At 27.2% G+C, this 20,527-nt stretch overlaps 2 protein-coding genes across 2 annotated transcripts; one reads left to right on the top strand and one right to left on the bottom strand.

Annotated features, from left to right (window-relative positions):
- Positions 1–5,941: 5,941 nt before the first annotated feature.
- On the bottom strand, positions 5,942–10,639 carry LOC137827479 (ethylene receptor 2-like). The gene is made up of 3 exons (XM_068633638.1): positions 9,996–10,639; positions 7,517–9,330; positions 5,942–6,679 (listed from the first exon to the last, which is right to left on the bottom strand). The coding sequence occupies exons 2-3, from the start codon at positions 9,224–9,226 to the stop codon at positions 6,140–6,142; spliced, it is 2,250 nt and encodes a 749-aa protein (XP_068489739.1). The 5' UTR covers positions 9,227–9,330; positions 9,996–10,639; the 3' UTR covers positions 5,942–6,139.
- Positions 10,640–18,638: 7,999 nt separating this feature from the next.
- LOC137828602 (pectinesterase inhibitor 1-like) lies at positions 18,639–19,226 on the top strand. The gene has a single exon (XM_068635243.1). It carries the CDS (start codon positions 18,643–18,645, stop codon positions 19,171–19,173), a length of 531 nt encoding a protein of 176 aa, XP_068491344.1. The 5' UTR covers positions 18,639–18,642; the 3' UTR covers positions 19,174–19,226.
- Positions 19,227–20,527: the final 1,301 nt, after the last annotated feature.

The following is a 20,527-nucleotide window of genomic DNA, read 5'->3' as shown; positions in this document are numbered from 1 at the left end:
TTTGGCATAGGTGTGTTATAGGTCAACTTTTGTTGACAATACTAATTCTTTGGAAAGAAGTTAAAAAACCATAGGAGAAGATCTCATGACACTTGTTAAAAAAAAAACTTTCTAAAAGGTATAATCATGATTTAAGATGACATGGTTATGATTTTTTTGGATTGTTTCAATTACCAAAAGTTTCAAATATGTGAATTTATAAATTTATGTGGTAAATATAATATTGATTGATTGATGTAAAATAAATGTAAAAATAAATATAATAATATTGTAAATATTAGGTCCTAATTTAATATTGGTTATGAAGTCAACTAATTACAAAGAGAATGAAGGAGCGAGACAAAGTTTTTTGAAAGAAGCTAGGAAGAGGACAATATTTTATGGGATAGTTGTTGTGGTGGAGTTGACGCCATGTACTGAACAATAAGTCTAAAGATTTTCTTTTCGCTCATCTCGTGTTTATAGTACATGGTGTTTTAATATGGTTTACAAAATATCTTGATCGTCATGATGTTATTTATGTGGTTCAGCTTTATTTTGTATTATAGCTTAATTGATATATTTTGAACCTTTTTGATGTATTTAGTTTGTTTATGTCTTTTTTGGCTCATAAATATAGTATGTGGAGGAGTCCGTACTTGATACCGGTGGTAGAATTTTGTTAGGTTTTTGTAAAAGGGTTGAAGTACCTGAAGTACTCTCATTTATTCTACTCTTTTTGCTGATAAAAAAAACAAAGAGAATCGATGTAGAATGTCCTTTGACTAGATTGATTATGAAGTCAATTTATTACAAAAAGAATCATTGTAGAATGTCCTTTGTTTATGGTGCTAACTCACCCTCTCACTATAAATTTTGTCATGAACTTTCTTTCTCTTTTCTATCGCTCTCATTTCCTTTATGCATTTTCAAACTTTCACACACCCTCTTTTTCCTCAACCGACATACTCTTTAATTATCATCTTCACATTTTCTATGTTTTTACATACTACTCCATTTTTTTACTTTAAGCAACACTAAACTAAGTAGGGATGGCAAAACGGGTCAACCCAACCTATTTTGACTTAACCCGTCAAGGCTATTACGGGCTGAAAATAATGATTCATCTCGTCACAAGGTGGGTTAGCAAACTGACCCACTATTTTTTTTTTATCTATTTACTTGATTGTAGTTATTGATATCCCTTTTTGGATAATAAAAATGCAAGGAATAAAAAAAAATTGAATCAAACTTTAATATTCTAATAAAAAATATTTAATGCCTAACAAAATAAAGTAAATATCAACAATACTTCAATGAATCAAATTTTGTATAAAAAAATTAATGTAAATTAAGTTTTATATAAAATATTGACCATCAACAATTTTAATTTCAAAAGCACGAGATTTCTCTTTAAATTTTTTTTAAAAAAAAAATAGGTTAGCAGGTTAGGCGGGTTAAGCGTAGTTCAAAAAATTGACTTGTCCTGCCTAACGACGACGGACTGACAGACATACCCATTTTGCTATCCTATATTAAATACTAGAAACCATAGCAATTTGAAAAGATGAAGGGATTTGACTCAAGAGTTTAGAATAAACAATAAAAAGAAAATTAAAAAAAAAAATAGTAAACTCTTTATTCTTTTATCATTTCATTTAAAATTATTTTTTGTTTTTATTACAAGAATATATAAGAACTATCAATATATACTCACATGGACATTTAAATCGACCCAATTAGAACAAGGTTGGTTTGATTCAATAACTGTTTTCATGATTGAATTCTTCCACTATTACAATCTTTTATATTTTGTGAGACTTCTCTATAAACATACTCATAAAAAAATTCAAATTTTTATAAAAGTAGTTTAGAAATTTTTTCACAAAATGTTAACAAACGCAGGAACGAATCTTTTTACTTGTCTGAGAAGAAAGAAGAAAAGAAGTCCCCACAAATTGGCACCTTAACGATGTTGAAAATGTAGTGTTTTGGAACAGTTTTCAACATTTGAACATACCACTTGATGTAATCAATATTTCTTGCAAGCTTAGTTTGCTTAATATTCTTTATCTGTTTAATTATTTTATATATATTCATAACTGCTACCATGTTTGGGCATAATGTATGAATAAATTATTGCAATTTGTGTGCATATGAGATTAGAAACCCAGTTTGGCACTTACTTGACATTGTACGCAATTAATTTAAAACATAGACCAAGAACATGTTTTGTCTATTGCGTGATGTGTACAATGGTATCACTTTATCACTTCATTATTGTATAAATTCTTTGACTCTACAATTATTATATATTATAATTTTTACTGCTCAATAACCTTACTATCAATACTAATACTAAAATTGTACTATTATATTTTTTTAAGAGGAATATTAAAATTGAACTATTATATTTTTAAGTTTAATTCAATATCATAAAATTTATTATATTTTTTAAGAAGTGAACTTTAAGTTTAACGCAATATCATAAAATTTGTTATATTTCTTAATAAATGAACTTTAAGTTTAACTCAATATCATAAAATTGGTTTATAAAGTAAGGTTTATAATTATTTATATACTATGAAAAGGTTCTAATCTTAATCGATATGAGATCTTCAGCACATCTCTCGTGCGTGAGAGTATGTATTATGAGTGGTCCGATAACGGATAGTCTAATAAACCCAACAAACAATCACTAGGATAAACCTGAAATGACTCTGATACCATATTAAAAAATGAACTTTAAATCTAATTCATCCTCAAAACCAACTTATAAAGTGAGATTTTTGTAAGAAATTCCAAATTAAGATTACATAGTTTGTTAGAAGTTGGTTCTTATGTGATATTTTATTATATAACGTATGGTATGGTGTAATAATTCTTAGAAATAAGAATAATTTCTCATTACCAGGCAGAAATATGCTTTCTAAAAGTATATATAGAAGAAAATGTCAATAAATAAGATATAGAACTCTTTAAATTTTATAATTTTTAGTAAATTTGAAATCATAAGAAAGCGTGTTACAAAAAATATTCAGAAAATATGTGCCTTTGACATTTTTCATTACATAAATACTTAGTGACCTGCTTACTTGATTCAAAATCGTCATAGTTGTTGTTCAGTACTAATCAGTCAGAAAATTATCACATTATCTTACAAATATTTTTTTTAATTGAAAAAAGGTACTTTTATGCTTGTGTAAATATGGTGAGGACATCAATGGCACTCTATGGGATAACTGCTTCCCCAAATTACAATTAATTATCCAGTAAAATAAACTAGATAAACGTGAAATAAAGATTTTAAAATGAGTTTTGTAAAATAAAGATGTTAAAATGAGTTTCATTGCGAATAATTAACTTAGAATTTAAAGAGACTCATTTCTTTAGTATACTAAGTTTCTATATAGTTTATACTAAGTTTCTATATAGTTTATTCTTAGTTTATTTCATTAGTATAATAAGTTTTTATGTAGTTTATCTTTAGAGTTCTTTATAAATAAGTATAAATTATTTATATATTGTTTTTGTCAACATATGAGTTTTGATCTAATTTTTTCATATTTTTTTTATTTTTTTCTTTTATTAATATTTTTTTTTCATGTAATAGCAGATGATTGTTATTACTTGTGAGTATCAACTGAGATTTCAAATTGTATAATAATTCCTAACATTAACCTTTATAAAAGAAATGTTAAAATGAATTAACTTTTGAATTGAGTTTTATGGGTAAGACATAAATTTTGTAACTTAATTGAAATTAATGATTAGGACAGTTGACTAAATTAAACTATTTTTGTTTTTTCTACTTATTTTATATATTTATTTTAATATAATTAAATTTATTGTAGTATAATTAATTATTTTATTGAATATTTAGATGTTATTTGTCATGTATTATTAGAGAAGGAGGAATTATAGAAATAGTGAAAAATGAAAGAAAAAAGTCTCCAATATTTGGAGTAAGTTATTTTATCTACTTTTATTTTCTAGACTATAGACAACATATTATTCATTGAGGGCATGTGATTCACATATTACCATTTGAAGTATAAGTATAATGTAAATAATTACTCAACAATTTCAATAACAAATAGATAAGTCCTCTTAATTTTCTAACCTTAAACATGAAATATTGGTAAAATTTTAAAGATGTATTACATCTTTGTGCCTCTTTACCATATATTAATATTAATTAGCTTTTTAAAAATTTAGAAACATTCATGTAAAATCATAGATTTATCCCATAGTGTGTTTCAAATTTCAACTTTACCTAATTTTTTTTTCCATGACTAAGAATGTGATGCACTTTATTTATTATCTCAATATTTTTCTCAAACTATTGGGTAATTGCAACAAAAGGGCTCTAATAAGAACTGGGCCATGCTGAAAACCATGGGCCATGAGAAAAATATGGGCCATGAATGAAAACATGGGCCATGTAGTCATGCCATTGTTCCTACATATGCACCCATATATTTTATAAAAAAAAGGGGTTAACAACTATCTTTAAAAAAATTAAAAATATAAATGTCTAATAAAGATATATTTTTTTTCGAAACATACTTTAATTAATTATTATTTTAATATTCTGAAGATTATTTTCAATATTGACGTTTCAATTCAACTCTGGTTGGATTAATAGAAAATTTGTTATAGTTTTTATTAAAATTGAATATATTTAGAATAGAATAGAATAATGAAACGAAAAAAATAATAATATTAAGAGCATTTAATTATCGTCATAATACTCTGAATAGAGAAATAATTCCCAAAGTATATGTCATATTGAAAGACAATAATTAAAAAAAATGATATATAGCTATAACATCATAAACTTCAGGGGAATATTATATCCAGGTTCCAACAAATAAATAAGAATAACACATTTTTCCTTTATGGAATGATAAAACAAATGTGCATTGAATTAATATGAGATTATGAATATGGTTTGTTTCCTTTTTATATTTAAATTTTTGTTATTTTGTGAGTGCAGGGTCAATATTTGACAATGAAAGAAACAATAAATGAAGAAACAGAACTACCAAATAGACAAAGATTGAGCAACCAAAAGGTTAAGAGGTGATTCTTCTTTTTCTTTTTGGTTTAGAATCCAGTACAATTGTTAATAATAAGTGATATTGAAATTAATTATTCCATCTAAGATGAACATTTGATCACAAAATATGAATCTTCCAAACAATAATATTTTATATATCTTTATTGATGTAGGGAAATTTATAGCTCGACATATATCTTTATTTCATAAAAGATAATAGATTGAATAACACATTATTATAAAGAATTTCACTTTTTATTGTTTCATTTTTTATGCTTGAAAAAACATAATAAAATTCACTCCAATATAATATGCACATTTCAAAAGGGTTAATGTACTTATAGAGTCTTAGAAATCATTAATATTCTTCTTCTCTTTTCGGTATCTTGAGCTTTCACTGTTATCTTAGATTTTCAATTGCAAGGTCCACTGATTTGGGCTTAGGTTGGTTCTCGAATATAGGTTCTCACTCGTCTTGTTTGGTTAGGTTCAACTTTCGACTTCTGAACTTAGGATCAACTCTCGGGTAAGTGTATTGTAAGGGACTCCGATGATAAAATCAGAATCAATCTGCTTAATTATCAGATAAAATTCACTTTACTTACCTATGAAGCAGATCACCTAATTATGGCATTCACTTATTAGCCTTTTAACTTAATTAGACTTTTACTCTTTACAACCTTGCCATTACTAAATATAATGTAGATGTTTTGGACCTATCTTTTAGACTTTGGTATAGTATTTCCTGATTTTATTATTTATTTATTTTAATTTAACTTTTCATTGTACTAATGACTTCTAGATCTTTCGGCCATTACAGTTAATGTTTGGAATGGATTGCAAAATATTATGCATGCATCCGAATTGGAACATCATACATAACACTAAAAATGAAACAGATTGAGAGAAATAAAGAAACTAATTTGTATACCATATAAATTTGTAATGAAACTTGAGTATAGTAACTCATCATCTCTAAAAGATGAAACATTGCTGCAAAAAGGTAGCCAAAAACCTGCCAAGAATATGACTAAAAATATTATATGAATTAGTTTTTTACATGTTGAAAGGGCTTACACTTGCAGCATGAATGAATCCTCACATGACAGTATTTCCCTGCAACAGGATTCTTCTGAGTTCAGTGGCAATTCCATGCAACAAAACTGGCTTTCTTATGACTCCATTTATGCCTACTTGCATGCATTTTTCCCACAAATCTTCTGTGCTTGCAGTCAATGCAACAATCACTGGCCAGTTTCGGCTTCCGAACTTGCGAATCCTTGAAGCAACTTCAAATCCATCAAGCTCAGGCATGTGAAGATCCAACACAATGACTTGAAAGGAGCATCCACCAGTGCCAATCACACTGAGGCATTCAAATCCTGAAGACACAGAGGTCACAGAGCAGCCTAGTTTCTGAAGCAACTTCTGACTCACTGCTCTATTTACATCATCGTTGTCCACCAACAACACTTGCAGACCTCTGAAAAAAGAGTTGGAACTTGATGGCTCAGAACTTTCCCCAGTTTCAGAGATGGATACAGCAATAGATCGCTGCAGTTGAAACCGTAGAGAAATGGCCATGACCTGAGGATGACCTTGAGAGTTTGGTACATACCATATGTTCCCTTGCATCAACTGTAATAATAATAGTAATAGAAACAAAGCAGAAAATCATTAGAGAGAACATAGAAACTAGTGTTATAACAATATAACAGTTTCAACTATACATATAACATTGCTTAGTATTAAGAAGTGAACTTTAAGCCTAACTCAACCTCATAAAACCGGTTTATGAGATTGAGTTAGGCTTAAAGTTCACTTCTTAATATGATATCAGAGTCATTTTCAAGTTTATCCTAACGATTTTTTGTTAGACTAATCAGGTCACCCGCTATCAAACTGTTATCGGACCACTTATAATATATAGTCTCACGCACGAGTTGGTATTCTCGACGTGAATGTCGACTAGATATTAAGACATTTTATAGTATATAAGTGAGTGCAAACCTCACCTTATAAGCCGGTTTTATAAGGTTGAGTTAGGTCTAAAGCTCACTTCTTAATACTTAGTACTGTAAATATACATGGAACTAGTGCTATAACAGTATTCCTTGCAGATTGATACATTACAAAATGATTAACCAAATAAGCTAATAAAAACTATGAAGAGAACCTATCTAGATTCAACACTATTATGTCTAACAATGGTAATCCACAAGTTATGTATAGAAGTTCACACCATGTGCTAGTGGAGGTAAGAAAACATACTCCAAGGTCAAGTCCTAAACAAAGGATCAACTAAGCCCCCTAAGAATTCAAAGATTTTTCTTATACATGCATCAAATAACAGATGCAAATGTCTATTTAAGTGAATCATTTGGTGCTAGCTTTGGTGTATTACGTATAATGTGTTAATGCCAATTAAAAACAGTATCATAATGAACTTGGTACAAACCAAATCAATAAACACACCTGGATTATTCTCTTGCAAATGCTGAAGCTCAATCTTTCCTCAACCCTATCACTAAAACGCATTGGAAGCTGCCCTGAAGGAACTGAATTTTCCATTTCAGAATCACCAATATTGATCCCTATCTCAAATCTGATATTTACATCCCCACTTGAAGAGCTTGGTCTCCAATTTGTCCATCCCTGCTCATTCCTCCCTTGACTACCAGTTTCTGCATAAACTCGGAACACAAGAACCCCTCCTCCTTGGTTACCATTTATTGCACTCCCAACTATATGCAAAAGCACTTGGAACACCCTCTTTTCATCACCTATAACATTCTCTGGCAAAGACTTATCAGCATCAACAACAAAGGCAAGGCCCCTATAAACACACATGAACCTGGCAAAGCAAGCTGCATCCTTCACCATAGCATGCAGTCCAAAAGGCTTCATCTCCAAAGGGAATCTTCCATCATCATTTAGCAGGTTTGACATCACAGTGCTGGTTCTGAACATACAATCCACAATGAGTTTCTGTTCACGCTTTAACTTCTCTTCTTGCATCACTGAAAGCAGCCCCAGAATTGAGTGCATAGGCTTTCCCATTCCACTACTCATCACCTTCTGAAATGCTGCTCTAGCCTGGTTGGCCCTCATAGCATTGATCTTTTCCACTTGCAATGCTCGATTCTGTTCCTCCAACTTCTCCCTCATCAGATGAGACTCCTCAAGAATTGCAGCATGAGACAAGGCCACAGCCACCTGATCAGCAACCACCTTAATGATCTCAAGCTCTTGAGTGCTCCATGATTTAGGCTCCGTGACAGGAAGAATCAAAACCAATACAGCATAACATGTCTGCCTCAGCTCTGGAGTTCCCCCTTTGAAATTGCTAACCCGAAGCATCGGCATTCGAATTGCAGCAACTGGTCCTGCCACACCAGAATCTCCTCTGCTCGCAGTGGCAAGTGCTGAATCAGAATCAATCACGTTTACTTCATCACTCTCCTTGATTCTCGCCACATCTGGATCGGTTATGACAATAGAACAGTTGGCATTCCTCCCATTCAATTCATGAGTAAGGTTCATCTCAGTTTTCTCATCATTTGGCATCCAAATTGCACAGTTTTGCAAACCAAGTGTCTTAGAGAGCTCAACCAAGGTGGTGTAGAGAATCTTGTGCCTGTCCAAGGACTTTCGAATCTCTTGAGTAAGCATTCTTACATGCACTGAAGCCTCCTTCTGTTTCATTATGAACCCAACCTCCCTCCCAAGATCCCAGGTCTTTTTCTTCAACATGAATTCCCTGACCTTCACTTTCAACAGCAGAGGGATCAGAGTGAGGAGAGTAAGAGCAGTGGCACATGACACCAAGGCAGTGAGAGTCTTAAATACAGTGATTGCCACCATGAGTTGAAAAGTGTGGGGACCATAAGTCCACCCATTCAGCAAATGTGTCATTCCACAAAGTACAATGAAAGCAATGAACTGAAAGAGGACCCATTTGAATGGGAAGTTTGAGCAACTAACGAAGTAAAGAAGCTCAACAGGGATAGAGAAGTAGGCCACAGCAATCAGAAAATCACCAACCCTTTGGCACTCCAGAATGGTCTCAATAGTCCAGAAGCTCGACTCATCATCACAGTTACATCTTTGAATATCTGTTGCAAACACACACGTGAGCACCAGAAACCAAGTTAACAACACTCCAAATGACACTGACTTTAACATTATCCCAATGTGTAGCTTCTTCAATCCATTCAGTGAATAAGAAACTCAAAAAACATGAAAAAGCCTCCAACTCCCAGTGTTGCTTCTTCAACTATCGTCTCCTCCTGCCACAACACAGTTAAATAAAAACAATTACAATCTTGGTAAGATCCAAATCACAAAAAACACTACAATATTCAAAAGGGAAAAAAGTAAATAGAGAAAGAAAAAGGTCTAGGAAACTATAAATTCTTTTTGTTTTAACCTTTTCATCCACACCCCTTTGGGTGGAATGGCATGAACCAGTAAATAACACAGTACAAACGGTAAAGATAACATTTTTATTAACCAAATCATAATACATATATATATATATATACACACATACATATATATATATGTATATATATAGTATATATCCACATAGGGAATAAACAAATGCAAAAAAAGCAAGGCCAAGACAAAAGCTCCCTCCCTAAACACCCACACAAAAATCATTAAAAAAATAAAACTACTCCAACAACGTTCACTGCTTAAAAATGAATAAACAAAAGACCCAGTTATGCAGACCAAATTTTTTTTTTAAGAAAATAAAGTGTCTGCAAAACACAACCCAGTAGTTATTTAAAATAAACAAAACTCAGATTGCAATCATACATATAATCCAATCCTGATTAGATCGTAATTAACAATTATCTTAGCCCTACCCATGAGACACCAAAACCAGATTAAGAACACACAACACATTACCAGCAATCACAGCTTGTTTGAAAATCCTTTGAGAACAAACCTGAAGGGAGATAAGACGCTTCTCACATTAGACACAAGAAACGTGCCACGCCCCATTTCTCTCTACGCATTGATTGAACAAGTGCCACCCTTTTGATCATTGGGAAGAAGTAACAGAAAGAAACCGACTTTATAGCATGCAACAAATCCCACCACTGAAAAAAAAAACTTGTTTACTGTGGTCAAATCCAGCTACCTCGTGCCTTGTAATCCGGTGAGTGGGGTATGTTGTGGTGTGTGACAAGCAAAGGGTAGTAGTAGGACTTGGAAAAGAGCAGAAGTAAGAGACACACAGATGGAGAAAAGTAATGCAAGTGGTGTTCCTGTACTTGTTGTGGAAGTTAAGGTACTGCTACTGGTGCTACTTATAACCTCAATAAAAACAAAAACAATAGCAGTAGTTGTTCTGTGTTGGAGTATATGGAGAAAACGGAGAGAGGAGAAAAGATGTGCGATGATGATAGGTATGAGAATTGTGAGAAGTGCAAAGAAGAGTGTGGTTTTGTTTGAAGGAATGAGAGGGAAACCACAAACCATAAAAGGAAAGAGTATAGCGCCGTTGTTTCGTGAGGGAAGAGAGAGAGAGAGAGAGAGAGAGGGTCCACGGTTCTTACATGAAGAGAACTTAGACGCTCTTTTTGAACTGAGATGTCTTTGTCAGTCCCAAAAAGATTTGAATGTTTTGTATTCTGTTTCACTCTCTCTCTCTCTCTAGAACACAAAAATACCATTTTTTTTATTAGGTGTGTTCTCTTCTCTTTGGTGGATAAATAATATATAGAGAAAATAGGAAAATATTTTCCATGCTGTATCTTGTCCCTTTCCTTATAAGATAATCACCATCTTAAAACATTCATTTTTTCAATTAACTAATATTGAAATTATATTATAATTGTTATTACAATGAGAAATGTGAGAGTGAATATTTTCTATTAATTGTCTTATTAATTGTTTTCTGGCTTTTTCTTCTTTTATTCATTGTTAAGTATGTTTGATAGATATGATACCTGCAAAAATACTTCAACATTTAAGTTAGTTTGTTTGAATACAATAGTGTTTAGTGAGTTTAGAACTAAAAAAATCATTACCATGTATTATTTATAACCTTCTGACTTAATTACATTAGTTGCTGTCCAATATAATAATGTTTATAAATAGATATTTTGAACATATAAAATATATTATAAATTCATAATAACTAATATGTTTCCAATTTATGATAACATAGGTGAAAGTCAATAGAATTGAATTCATGCATATATATATATATATATATATATATATGTCTGAATCTATTTACTAAACATGATGAATGTAGATTATAAATAAAGTAGAGTATCTTAGTATATGCAATATACATAACAAATATTTATTTTATACACTTAAAAGTTGCAATAAATATTTTAAAAATATAAGATATGTTCTAAATTTATAATAAAAAATTTGTATATAATTTAATAACATGGGTGAAAAAGCTAATGTAGTTAAATTTATGGTATATCCGAATCTATTTATTTGACATATGTAGATTCTGAATGCATTAATGATATTTTCTTATAATGAATGATTTTAATATTGTATATATAAAGAAGTATGTTATATGTAATATACACACACAAATATATTTTATATAATTAAAAGTTGCAATAAAAAATATTATTTAAATTTATAAAATTATATTATAATTAATGTTTGTGATAAATAAATATTTTTTTATAAAAACTCTCATTAGACATCATTATAAAACTTGACATATAAACTATTTTTTAGTGACAAAAAATAATTAATTGCTATAGTGACTAAATTAGAGACCATTTTAGAAACTAAAAATTTTTTGGTTTCTAAATTAGTTTCTATTATTGTTAAATGGTTTCTAAATTGGTATGTAATTAGCAACCAAGACTTTTGCTACCAAATTTAGAAACTAAATAATTTGTAGTTAAAACCTTAGTTGCTAATTAGAGATCAATTTAGAAACCATTTAACAGTAATAGAAACTAATTTAGAAACCAATTTTTGTTTAGTTTCTAAAATGATATTTAATTTAGTTACTATAGCAACTAATTATTTTTTGTCTCTAAAATTGGTTTTTATTTCATGTTTAAGTTGATACCTCAAGTAACAACAATTATCTATCACTACATAAAAAAATATTATTAAAATAAAAAAAGAAAATATAAAAAAATACGGGAAGAAATAGACCAAAACTCATATATATTAACACAAATGGTATATATGTAATCTATACATATTAATAAAAAACGATTAGATAGAAACCTATTATATCAATAAAAATATTCTCTATGAATAAATTATAAGTTAACAAGTTTATCTACACATGCATTTTCTCCGTAAAAAATATGAAAAACCTTAAACCTGCTTCACGAAAAATATGAAAAATCTTAAACCTGATAAATAGGATGTAGCTAGCTCCATTTGGGAGGAAGAGGTGACAGATGGATTTTAGCACCGACAGATATATCTGTGTTTGGCTTGGATGCATTAACGTAACTCTTAGACACCACAAATTCTACATTTGTGCTCTCATGAATCATACTAGAAAAGACACCATTCTCTCATTTCCCATTCTTCGTTCCTTTAAATAAATATCATCAAATATAATAATAATAATAATCTCCATTTTATTTTATCTCTATCCAATTAAATAATCCATATTATTATATTCTTTTCTTTCTATTTTCATCCCATCAATAAAAAGTTAATTAATTGCTTTTTATTTCGACCATCAACATTTCTTATTGTTACACTTAAGTTTGACTAGGAATCAAAGATGAAGAGAAGTAACTAATTTTAGGGATCTAAACAAAATCTTGAAATATTCAAAGACTAATTGTTTGTATTTTATACTAATTAATGTAAAAATTTCATAGCCACCACACTAATAATAAATAAACTCAGTGTGTCTTATATGATCTTAACAATTACAAAAGCAGACTCCATTATAGAAAATTAGGGCAATTTAAAAGTTATTGATTTATGAGTCATTGTAGTGCAATAGTAAAGTAGTATGGTTTTAGCATGAGAGAAAGGGATAAAAAAAGTCAAATGTTAAATAGTTGTTAATGGTGTAATAATAAGAAACATAAAGTTGATTTTGCCATTGCTTCTCCACGAAGGAGACATGTGTGAAAGGAATGAAAAAGGGATAAAGAGATTGTTTTGTGAGTCAAAGCAAAAATTATGATACAATGAACTTGGAATAGATATTATACAATAACTATTACTCATTCTATTCATGTATTGGAATATACCTAGTTGCCCACTTCCCTTTATAAACTTCCCAATCAATGTTTTCAGAACAATTCCTAATTTTTTTTAGGTCTTAAACATTTTTTTTAATATTTTTATTAAACATATTATTTAGTTTATTTAGTAAATTCAATAGGATGAAATTATATTTTACAGTAATCTAATATAGTCTCACTTAAGTGTCGAGATTATTTCGGTCGATATTAACAAATCATGTTATAAGATATATATTTTTTTTTATTTAATTATATTAAATTTTTTATATTATTATATATTTTATAATTTCATTATTTTATCAATTAATTCATTTAGATTATGAATTTCTAACAATTGCAGACAATTTATTTGTTGAGTTATAATGACATTTTTATAATTTAGATTTAGATGATGATAATGAATTTCTAGATTTATTTAACTACCTTTGATATTAAAATATGATGATTTCAATATTATTATCAATGATATAATCATAAAAGGTTATATATTAAAGAAAACCTAGGAGTTTACATAGAGATATGGACTGAGGTTTGACTTAATTTGATTTGTTAAAAAAAATCTAAATAAAGAAATTTGGTTCAGTTTGAATGTAATGATAAATTAAATCAAATCAATATTTTGCATATTGAATATATTGAATTGGATGGATTTTTTAATGAATCTCACCATTCTATCTCTACGTTGTTTTATTTGACTAATTATAATATTTTTGTTATTAATTGAGTTTACTATGATTTTTCAATTACATAATAATAAAGTAGTTTGATGAAAAAAATCTAAAAATATAAAATTCATACATAATTTTATGGGTTATAATAGTACATATATTACTTATATAAATCTTTAGTTACAGATATTAACTACGAATTAAAATCCGTAAATAATTATCCATTTTCCCAGTTAATATTCTTATCCTAACTTGAGTGGAATCATGGAGTACTTGACCTAAATGGTTTTCATCAGAATTAAACCATCATTAAATAGTTTGAAGATTCCATTCATTCTTGTATTTACATACCTAATATGTTAGAACTTTTAAATTATAATTAATGTTGTTTTTTTTTAAAAAGTTTGATTTTTTTTAATTTATTTTGATGCATTCAATTATTATTTTTATGTTATATTCATTGAACGTGCTAGGTATGGGTTCCATTAGATCAAAATAATATATATATATATATATATATATATTTTTTTTTTTTTGAAGAAAACTAAAATTGAATTGAAACCTTCTTAACTAATTAGATGTTAATTTAACATTTTATTAATTTAAAAATAATATCTAACTTAATTAATTTGATAATTTTTTATTTTTTAAAATTATTTTCTATTTAATATTTTTTTTTAATTAACATTTATATCCTTAATTACAAAAGTTGAAGATATTGTTTAGCAATATTAATGGCAGTGGTTTTGAGATTGTGTAGTCTATTTCCATTGATATTCCCTCACTAAAGATCTTATTGCATAATTTTGCAACAGCAATGATGAGGAAAAGAAAAGTCTTAGGTCAAACAAACCATAGAGTTGGGTATTTATTCTGAGGGTCCCCTACCTCACACATCTCATATCAATGTAATTAACTTAATTAAAGGCTATATATTGTACACTAGTTATAGGAATATATACCCTTTAATTTTATAATAAAGTTTTAAAAAATTAATTACACACTTTACTATCATATTATATGAATTTTCACATTTCATCAATATTTTTAATGCATAAAAGTTTCTTAAAAAAAATTGACATCAAAACATTACTTGTTTTTTTTATCAAAATGACATTTTATCAATACTTTTAATGTATAAAAGTTTCTTAAAAAAAATTGACATCAAAACATTACTTGTTTTTTTTTTATCAAAATTACGTGTTATTTTTCTTGGCATGTCATGCATATTCATTATTATTTTTACTAATAAAATAGAATAAATAAATATTAAGTAGAATAAATGTTAAGTGTTTTAGAAATGATGTAATTCTATTACATAAAATAGGTTGTGTTTTTGTATAAATTTTTAAAAAAATAAAAAATTAGAACCATACATCTTCCCAACTAGCACCTAATTAATGATAAGTGAACCAACCAAACACCTAAACTCTATGTAATTGCGTATTTATTTAAACAATATAATAGGTGAACATTGATAAAATATAATAGTAAAAAAAATGTGAATAAAGAACTTTGGTAATAAAATTTACAAAATGATAATAATTAAGTGATAAAAGGTGCCATTAAACCAAAGAAAGGTTTATTTTGTTACTAATTTTTACATAACCAAGTTATTTTGCCGTGGTTTCATTTTGTTAGCTTCCATTTTATCATATATTAATATAAAGTTAAAAATTTAACTGATCATTAAATGCATAAAAATTAAAATATAATAGTAAAAATGTGTGAAAAGAGCTTTAATGATAAAATTTATGAAATAATAATAATTTATGAATATGGTCTTATATGTGTATTTAAAGTAAATATTAAGTAGAATAAATGTTAAGTGTTTTAGAAATGATGTAATTCTATTACATAAAATAGGTTGTGTTTTTGTATAAATGTGATTTTATTATTTTAAATATTAAGTATACATATGATATAATTGAGATACATATCTTAAAAAAATATTTATTTATACGGATTATCTACACTAAAAGCAGGATTTAATCTTCCATATCAATAAAATATCTGATAAATATCATATAGTTTTCACCCTACTTAAAACCCACTACATTAATAAAAAAAAATTCACTACTTTTTAATAAAATATTATATGACGTAAATCACATACACATGCTTAGTAGAAAAATATGAAAAAATTGAGTGGGTCTTTAATCCCTCCCAAACGCGACTTTACATTTTTTATTTGTTTCGTTTATGTATTAAATTCATTCATAACAAATCATTTTACACAACAACAAACACCAACGTAAGCCACTACAACAAAGATATTGTAATACCATAATGTATAATAATTTATTTAAAGAAAAGATAATAACTAAATTAGAGATATATTAGAAACTTAAAAAATTGATTTTTAAATTAGTTTCTATTATTGTTAAATATTTTTTAAATTGGTATCTAACTAATATTTTAACTACCAATTATTTAATTTCTAAATTTGGTAGCAAAAATTTTGGTTGCTAATTAGATACCAAGAAACTATTTAATAATAATATAAACTAATTTAGAAACTAATTTTTTTTTAGTTTCTAAAATATCTCTAATTTAGTTACTATTACAACTAATTATTTTAGTCTCTAAATATTAGTTTCTATTTCATGATTTTCTTGTAGGTATATATTAATTGTATTGAAATAATTTTAATTTAAAATAATATATATATATATATTTACATTACCATTTAAAATTATGTTGGTGTTGAAAAATATTGGTGTGAAGTGAAGGGTTGGTATTATAATGCACATGCCTCCATCCATGTTCACATGGTGATGCAACATAGCATGTGTAGCAAATAAAAGTGCTTGCATTGCACCCCAGCACTCTTCTTTCTCTCTTTCTTTTCTTCTTCCCTTTCTCTCTTCACAATCTAATTCTTTTTTTTCTCTCTCTCACCCCATTGAAACCTTCAAAAGCTTCAAATAATTTTTTTAATGTTTCAGCGTCAAAAAAATAAATGGTGTTAAAAAATTTACAAACTAAAGTTGTTTTTTATGTCCTATTTTTTTTTTATAAACTTCAAAAAAGTTCTGAAATGTCAACACGGCATATTTAACAAATTCATAAATATATAAAAATAAAAATATAATAAAAAAGTAAAAAATGATGACAAAAAATTGAGAAATAATAATATTTTGTATTGCAAAATATGTAATTAAAATTGGAAATTTACGAGCATATATTGGAGAAGGCTAGTAACTTTCATAATTTGTTTTAGAGGAAAGACCTGAAATCTTCTTTATTATACTTTAAAATAGAGTAATGTCAAAGGCTTAATTCATTACATGGAAAATAATTTTGATTATTGTGAATGTATTAAAAATAAAAAAAACAATAAATTTAACTAAATCGTAAAAAAAAAATTGTATATATACTATGTGGTACCAAAATTAGAAAATAAAAATATCCCACGTGTTTGGAATTGTGACATAATTTAAATTGGGCCTATCAGTTTTGTTGGGCTACTACAGATTTACCATACCCAAGTAGCCAAGATGAGCCTTTAATTCAGGCTGCTTCTTCCTGCACCCCGTAGATTACTGTGGCACTCCCTTATTAATTAATTGTGCAATTATATTTTTGTCTTTCAGTTAACAAAATAAGTAAACTCTAAAATCCGACTTAGGTTTTTCCTATCCCGTTTTCTTATTTTTCTAAACATGTATATACTTAAACATGTATAATAAGTTATCCAAATATAAGAAAAATTCAGTGTATGATAGAAAAGTTGAGAGAATCACATTTTTCATCTAACTCCTCAAAAATTTCTAAAAAATTGATGACCAAATAAAGAAAATATAGAGAATAAAAAATCTTTAGAATAAATATAAACTTATTTTTTTTTTAAATCTCAGAGTAGAACTGATCTTTGACTTATCACCTATGTAGACATAAAAATAGAGAGATGCTGTCATTAAAAATCCACATTTTTTTTCTATACATAATAATAAATGTGCATTTAAACTTTTATTAAATGTTCTAGTAATTTTTTTTTCTAGTATGTCAAGAATAAAAATAAAAATATAATTTTTTTTATTATAATCATCTCTATCTTTTAATAAATGTGTAATTTTTAATTACTTCTATCTTTATTTAAATTACTTTTTAAGTGTTGTTCAAGGTGTTTTCTAAAAATAAAAATATAATAATTTTTTATTTTAGTAAAATACTTATAATATTTTTTATTTATACATAAAAATAAATAAATGTGTAAACTGTTTAATTATTCAGTAAAGATTAAAAGGTCAACGTTAAAAATGTATTTAATGTTTTTTTTTAAACTTTAGAAATGAAACTTGAGTTGAATTAAAAATCTTTAAAACATAGAAGACTTAAAACGCAATGAATATTATTAATGAGAAAACAATTTATTAGTTTCAATAATCTTTAAATGAATATGCATAAACACTGTTGACTTCATTGATTAGTTTAGCAACATTCTGAAAATAACCTACATTTTCTCTATGCAAAGAAGAAAAATATTAAAAATATAATAAAAACAATTAATATATTCTTTATTATGGTCAAAACTGAAAGATATTCACTGTTTTTTTTATGCATATGTGAAGGTGTTACATTCATATATAGATATTAAATTCAATAATTCTTTTATTAATGTTTAAATGAGGTTAACTTCATTAATTGTTATTCTGAAATGAGAAATATAAAGAAGTGCATTGCATTGAATAGAAAGAAAGAAGACAAGAAAATGATTAGCAGATTTTGTTTCCTTGTGTTTGTGTTGTTCTTGTTTGGTTCAAGCTCGAATGCAATCCCAGAAAGTGAAGTGAAGAGCATCTGCATCAAAACACAAAACCCTCCATTCTGTGTCACTCTTCTTAGCTCAAACCCTAATGCAACCATTGCTGAGCTCACTCAGAACACCATTGACATAGCAAGAACAAATGTGAGCAACGCAATCACATTGATCAAAAAACTGATTGATGAAAGTGAGAAAAACCCTAAGGCAAAAGGGCACTACAAAGCATGCTTGGATCATTTTGGTGAAGATGGTGCTCTTGGTGATGTTGATTACACTCAAGAGTTGCTTAAGAAAGGAGATTTCCAAGGTGTGAATGTGGCTGCTGCATCAATAACAGATGATGTTGAAGACTGCATTTCAGGAGAATCACCAACTGATCCTGCTTTCGATGATCATTCTTCTCTTCCATCATATGCTATAGTTATTGAGTCTGTTGTTAGTGTTCTTCTTGTTCTGTCCAAACATTTAGGGCACTGATTGATTCATCTTATTCAAAACAATAATACAAAAATTGCTTCATCTTATTGCTACCTTATATCCATTGCCTTCCTTCATGATTCTTTTTTCATTCAATTTAAATATGAAATTTTTATTTTTATATCATTTTTAATTAAATAATTATATCTTTTAATAAATAAAATATTTTTTTAATAAAAATTATTATTTTATAATTATTTTAATGTTATCTTTTAATATTAATATTATTATTTATAATATTATTAATATTAATAAATAATAATAATAATAATAATAGTATTAGTATTAGTAAATAATAATATTTACTAATACTAATACTATTATTATTATTATTATTTATTAATATTAATAATATTAATAATATTAATAACATTAATAATATTAATAATATAATAATATTAATAACATTCACATTATTAATAATATTCATAAATTTAATGATATAGATAATATTAAAAATATTAATAATATTAAATTATTATTACAATATTAATATTTATAAATAATTATAAATAATAATTTAAAAAATTTATATGAATGATCACGAATTAGAGTTAGTACCTTTAAATTTAAATTTGAATTAAAGATATTACTTATGGATAATACTTAGATTATAATTAAGGAGTAGGTAAGAAATAGAGTTTGTGAGTATTAACTATGAGTTAAAGTTAATAAATATTAGTTACGAACTAAAATTATGGATAATTAGTGGGTAAATTTTATATGTAAAATTGTAGTACTTTAACGGAATTAGAAATGCACAGACAAATATGTTTCCACTTGTTCATAAGAATTGAGATCAAATTAAATTAGATTGAATTTTGACTGAATAAAATTATTAAAAACAATACAATAAAATATGAAAAGACTAAACTAAAACTCATATTGTTAATATATTTAATTTTCTATTTTAAATTATTGGGCTTTGTTTGTTTGATCCAACTTTCCTTTTCTGTTTCAGTTAGGTCTTAATCTTTTTCTTATATATACACAATGTATTTTACTCTCTAATATACAAGTGAATAAAAGTTTCTTTTTTCTCTACAATTAGGTTCATCAAAATCCCTCTTTCTTCATTACGATTACGTGCGATTACGTACGCTACATTAAAGCATCAGACAAGGAATATTCATCTTCATTTACTGTAATACATATATTAACAAAAATGATACATAGATAATTTATATTTATTAATAAAAAACTCTAAAAAAAATATTAGACGGAAGTCTATTATATCAATGAAAATACTCTAAAAATAAATTTTAAGTTAATAAACTTATCAACACATATATTTTCTTCGCAAACCAAATATATTATTGTTAAATATAATTAGAGAAAGCATGATTTAATTTTG

This window comes from Phaseolus vulgaris, chromosome 7, assembly GCF_000499845.2.
Source record: "Phaseolus vulgaris cultivar G19833 chromosome 7, P. vulgaris v2.0, whole genome shotgun sequence".
In the NCBI taxonomy this organism is placed as follows: Eukaryota; Viridiplantae; Streptophyta; class Magnoliopsida; order Fabales; family Fabaceae; genus Phaseolus; species Phaseolus vulgaris.
This window is presented reverse-complemented; position numbering and strand designations above follow the sequence as displayed.